Consider the following 6,059-nt stretch of genomic DNA (forward strand, 5'->3'; position numbering starts at 1 on the left):
GCGCTTCCATCTCTCCCAGATGCCCTTCCCCTCCCGGATAGATTTCTGACCTTTCCTACTAATTTTCCATTTAGAGGGTTCTTTGGGTTTTTTTTTTTTTTTTCCTCCTGGTTGTTTTTATTCTGTTCGGGTGCGCATGGGGGAGAGCCTATAAAAATTCTGATTCTCTACATAACTGCACAGAGCCAAACGGGGGGGGGGGGGGGGGGGGGGAAGAGAGAGAGAGAGAGAGAAGGAGGGAGGGAGAAAGAAGGAGGGAGGGCGGGAGGGAGGGCGCGGGAGGGAGGGCGGGAGAGAGGGAGAGCACGAAAGCAGCGCCAGGAGCAGCGGCAGCAGCAGGGCCGGTCACCCTCGCCCCCTCCCTGCTCCTGTGCACGCCAGTGCAAGCCATGTCCTATCCTCAGGGTTACCTCTACCAGCCCCCCGGCTCGCTGGCTCTGTACTCCTGCCCGGCGTACGGGGCGTCGGCGCTGGCGGCCCCCAGGAGCGAGGAGCTGGCCAGGTCTTCGTCGGGATCGGCGTTCAGCCCTTACCCGGGATCGGCAGCTTTCACCGCCCAGGCGGCGGCCACAGGCTTCACCAGCCCGCTCCAGTACTCCACAGACCCTGCCACGGGATTCCCCTCCTATATGGTAACTACCGAAGAGAAACCCTCTCCTTCTTCATTAGCATCCGCATTCTCATCCTCATCATCTTCAGCCTTTCTCCTCACACACTCACCATCAGCCCCCGACACCACGCCGCACAACCGGGCGCCCCGCACCGCCGCCGCCTCCGCGCTGCCGGCGCCGGCCGCGCATCGCTCCGCGCCGCCCTGCAGCCCGGCCGGGGACGAACGGAACGGAGCGGAACGGAGGCGAGCGGAGTGGCGGGCCGGGGCCGGGGCCGGGGCCGGGGCTGGGAAGCCGCTTCCCGTCCCAGCCAAGCGTGGTGCAGGCAGGCCTGGGTCCCGGGCTCTCCGCGCGGTTTGAGGAGCCGGGAGGGCGCTTTGGTAGAGGAAATACGGATGATCTTAGCCAGTTGGGTAGGGTTGGATGCTTTCATTCTCTCCCCGTTCCCGTGTCTCTATGTCTCAGGCTTTTCTTTTTTTTTTTTTTTTTCTTTTTTTTTTTTTTTTTTTAATATATATTTTTCTTTTCGCAGTGATAGCACAAGGGAGGGTTTCCTTTTTCATCTTCTTTTTTTTTTCCCCTATTTTTTTTTCTCTCTCTTTTAAATCGGTGTTTAGAAGCGCTGGGGGCTTTATCCCCGTGTGGTTTTATTTACTTTCAGTGTGTTTTGTGCTAATGGTTTAACTGGATTTTGGGAATGAAAAGGAGCATCTGTTTGCGATCTGTGAGCTTCGCTTAAGCCCAAAATGGTCGTAGTGGCCGCAGTTTCGGATTTCACTTTCTTATTAGTTTAAGGAGCAGTTGCAATTCCGTGTTGTGTGTGTTCTGTGCATAAAGTAAATAAATAAAATCATAAACTATATAAATAAACTGCACGTCTAGATGGTTATATAGTTTTATAAATACGCACGCACACAGAGAGTCAGACACATATCTAGCCCGTATACACAAAGACCTGTGCCCGGAATTTGAGACTAGAGCCGCTGTCGATATCCTAGGAGAGGATAGCAGCGGGGTAGTTCTCTCTCCCTGCAAAGTGACAGGGAAACTACTTGCTTTCCGTCTGTTCATAATACAGTGCATAAATTGTCGTGCAGTCTTTATTCGAGTGATATAAAAGATCTGAGGGTCTCTCTTGTTTTTCCTGTTGAGAAGCAGTAGGCGAGTGGCTGGAAGTTGCAGTGAGGTTGTGAACTGTGCGGGATATTGGGCGATGTTGAGCCTATGACTCTCCGATCTGCGGGGTTCAGGGACGTGCTGAAAGTTGGCGAGTTTCTCAGGGATATCTTTAACTTTTCTTGCATTATGCAGACTTAAATAAGCGCAATTTAAACGTTAAAGAGCGAATTAAAATGCTAATTACATCGCATTTGAACAATTCGAAACGGTGCATATCTTCTGATTTGCAAATTGGATTTGCAATGCATTAGTGCAGTGAATTGCTAAGTGGCGGCTTTGTTGTATTTTCTATAGCAAAAAAGGAAACATCTTTTGAACCTTTGAGAGAAATGTTGATATCAAGGCACTACCTGTAGGGCCTTTAAAATGTCTACGCGGTTCAAAAATTATATTGGGAAATATTCAATTACAAGGAGCTGAAATTAGTCAGAAAGATTAAAACATCGCCGATTTTAAGCGCGTGTGCCTGTGTCTGTGTGCTGGGTGGAGGAAGGAGGGGGGGGGGAATTGTAACTTAATGGCCTTTGGGTGCTGCTACTCCCCCTCATAGAATATGGATACAAGACACCATCCCGGGGAAATACAAATATAACCGCCGATCTCGCCTTGACAACTCACTAATGGCTATCAGCAATAACAAATTGCCAACCCCACCGTTTTGTTCTGTCCAGGGCTCCCCTTACGACGCCCATACGACGGGGATGACCGGAGCCATCAGCTACCACCCGTACGGCAGCCCTGCCTACCCCTACCAGCTCAACGACCCCGCGTACAGGAAAAACGCCACCCGCGACGCCACGGCCACGCTGAAGGCCTGGCTGCAGGAGCACCGCAAGAACCCCTACCCCACCAAGGGCGAGAAGATCATGCTGGCCATCATCACCAAGATGACCCTCACCCAGGTCTCCACTTGGTTCGCCAACGCCCGCCGGCGGCTCAAGAAGGAGAACAAGATGACCTGGGCCCCGCGGAACAAGAGCGAGGATGAGGACGACGACGAAGGCGATGGAGCGAGGAGTAAGGAGGAGAGTCCCGAGAAAATGCCCGAGAGCAACGAAACCTCCGCGGAGGATGAAGGTAGGCGTGGGGTGCCTGCGGCCCCGGCGGGGTGGCTCCATCCCGCCCCGTCGAGTCCCCCGGGCAGCGGGGTAGGAGCGGGGGCGCGGCATTTAACAGAAACGACCCCCACACCTGTCCCGTCCCGTCGCCACCGGCTGCTCCGGTCTCTTGTCGCTGATCAGTGCCCGTGGCCGAGGCGGGCGGGGGGCGGCTGGTGACGCCGTGAGGGGCTAGGCGGGGAGGTGCGGGGGACACGCGGAAGAGCCAGCCCGTGGGGATGGATGCTCCTCGGACCGGGAAAAGGCCAGGATGGCTTGAGCCTGCCTGGCCGCAGCGGTGGCGCGGTGGTGGCTGGGCTCGCTTCTCTCCCGCTCGGTTTTGCCGCCCCTCCTTACTGCCTCTCTGTGCCCGGCGGGCCTCCGCAGGGATCAGCCTGCAAGTCGACTCGCTGACGGACCACTCGTGCTCCGCCGAATCGGACGGCGAGAAGCTGCCCTGCCGAGAGGGAGACCCCCTCTGCGAGTCGGGCTCGGAGTGCAAAGACAAGTACGAGGACATCGAGGAGGAGGAAGAGGACGAGGACGAGGAGGAGGACATCGAAGAGGACGACGGCGGCGGCGGAGAGCGCGACCCGCCGGCCAAGCCCGCCACCTCCTCGCCGCTGGCGGCCGTGGAGGCCCCGCTCCTCGGCCACCCGCACGCCGACGCCGCCCGCAGCGCTAGCAAGGCGGCGCTGGGGCCCCGCGCCTCCCCCGGCCCCCCGACGCCGGCCAGCAAGCCCAAGCTCTGGTCTCTGGCCGAAATCGCCACCTCGGACCTCAAGAGTCAGACCCTGGGCCAAGGCTGTCAGCCTGCGCCGCTCTCCTCGGCCACCCCCGCCTCCGCCCCGCACAGCGCTGCCTACTCGCCCTCCTCCCTCCTGGGGAGGCATATTTATTACACCTCACCTTTTTATAGCAATTATACAAACTATGGGAACTTTAACGCTCTGCAGAGCCAGGGAATCCTGAGATACAACTCCGCAGCAGTGGCTTCAAACGAGGGACTAAGTCAGACTGTCCTAAATGCCAGCTCTGTGCACAAACAGAGCAGTGACTCTTTGAAAACGATCACTAACCAGCTAGAACAACATTACAGGCCCTCTAGCTATGACTCTAAGAAAGGTAGGTGACTTGTTTCTGCCGCTTTCTTCCCTTTTCTCCCTCTTCCTCCTCCCCCGACCCGTAGATGTCCCCTATGCTCTGTAAATACTGAAACCTTCTCTGGAAAAACCAGCGAGCTCGGTGCCACCGCTGCCAGAGCGAAGATGCGCACTCTCATAGCCTGGGGATTAAAACCGGCGTGTCGCCGTCGTATCGGTACCTGCCCCTAAGAACCGCGAGAGGAAATGTGAAAGACGACTTTTAGATCAGTCTCACAGGCTGCAGATGCAGCTTTGAGAAGGTTTTTTAAAAAAGGAAAACTACACACAAAGCTATCCGGAGAGCATTGGTGTCATTGCCTGTAATTTTTTTTTTTTTTTCCTGACAAACTGGTTTGACTCTCTTTGTTTCCAGTATTCTCACGGGGTTTTTTCAGCTTTGAGCTCAGGTAATTGCTGACCTTGGACGTGAAATTACGTGGAGCGTGACTTTTTTTTGTAACTGATTGCTTCTTGGTTTGTTTGGGTTTTGTTTTTTTTTTTTTTTTGTTTTTTTTTTGTTTTTTTTTTCCCGAAAAACTTTTGCACTAATATGGTTGTCATCTTATTCTACAAAATTACTCGAGATACAGGCAAATATAAAATATTGGCTAGTCTTTTAAATGACCCAGCTACGAACTGTGCACCAATGAGGGTTGGGACCTACACAGACTGTATAATCTAGTTAGCTGGCTGTGTCCTGTGACTAACTGACGGTTGTATTTTGACAGATCCCACTGAAGTCTGCACAGTAGGAGTACAACCATACCTATAGAAGTGCAATCACACAGCAATGCAAGTAAGTGAGAACATTTTCTATTACACTGATCATTTGGCATCAGGTCTGAGACATGCTGCACAGTTCTAGACTCACTTAACGTTAATTTCTTGCTTCATTACTTGAGAGTTTGGTCACAAAGTAAAACATTATTTTTTTCTGCTGTTTTCGGAAACCTCTTATGACTACTGTTATTTCTTGGGTTTGTCTTAATTTTCAAGCCAGGTTAGACAGTTCCCTCACTTTGCATACTCTTCGCTTGTGTAAGGCAAAGCCGTAGGGACTACTTAAATGTTACTGAGAGAAATTTCAGGAAAAAAAAAAACCTTTAAAGGTATTGTTATTTAAAAACAGAGTGCTTGTGCTCACGTGGCAGTGCTAAAATTGAGTGGGGCTTCACGCAGTGACTGCGTATGTAAAATAAAAAGGGACAGCTGTAAGAAACCGACATGAATCTTAAACAAGGTATCTTAAGCGAGGTATATGACTTGGCTCTTGCCTAGCTAGCAAAAGCACTCCGAATACTTCCACTGTTTAGAGCTAAATAAACAACAACCAAAAAATCATCTTGCCGATATTTTTCAACTAACTTTTGTTAGGAGAAATTAGAGAAGTAACAATTTTACTTCACTTCCTTTCCCGCCCACCCCGTTTAATGGTGTTAGAGTTTAATTGAAGGATTTTTGGATGATCTGGTTTTTTCCTTGGTCCACAGGTAGGTGTCACAATTGCTTTGAAAAAAGTCAGCAAGCCATCATCTCTCCCCGAGCTAATATATATAACAAATCTCTAAATCCGGATCACATCTGGTGCCACTGTATAAAAGAAGACCACAGAGCACTATTAAATCTTCAGAATCTAATTATTAAACCAGAATTTTGTTGGACATATGTGAGTTTGCTGGTATAGTATAGTTTCCCCAATGTATGTGTGACTTTTGAAAACAGATCTGTTTTTCTCAGGATATCTTGAATTGATCACTTCATTGCCACGGTATCTATTCGATAGGTGTGATAGGATTATTGTAAAATTTATTTGTAAAAGATGTATACAGTAGAGATAATAAAGACGTGATTGGAGAACTTGAGTCCTTACAAAGTGGAAACAAATTTGATATTTATTTTTGTAACGATATAAAGCTTCTAGTAATTTATGCAAGTTGTATTGCAATGAAATCTGAACTTTTTGTAAATAAATTTTGCCTGGTTTTTATTTGAAACGTTGATGGTTATACAATCTCTGGTTGTTTAAC

General features: G+C 50.3%; 1 protein-coding gene across 1 annotated transcript; it reads left to right on the top strand.

Moving 5' to 3' along the window:
* The first annotated feature begins 255 nt into the window (after positions 1–255).
* IRX2 (iroquois homeobox 2) lies at positions 256–5,561 on the top strand. Its single transcript, XM_068194946.1, has 5 exons — positions 256–632; positions 2,462–2,867; positions 3,275–4,012; positions 4,761–4,828; positions 5,523–5,561. Exons 1-4 carry the CDS (start codon positions 390–392, stop codon positions 4,802–4,804), a joined length of 1,431 nt encoding a protein of 476 aa, XP_068051047.1. The 5' UTR covers positions 256–389; the 3' UTR covers positions 4,805–4,828; positions 5,523–5,561.
* The last annotated feature ends 498 nt before the right edge of the window (positions 5,562–6,059 follow it).

The sequence above is a fragment of the Anomalospiza imberbis genome, chromosome 1, assembly GCF_031753505.1.
Source record: "Anomalospiza imberbis isolate Cuckoo-Finch-1a 21T00152 chromosome 1, ASM3175350v1, whole genome shotgun sequence".
NCBI lineage: Eukaryota > Metazoa > Chordata > Aves > Passeriformes > Viduidae > Anomalospiza > Anomalospiza imberbis.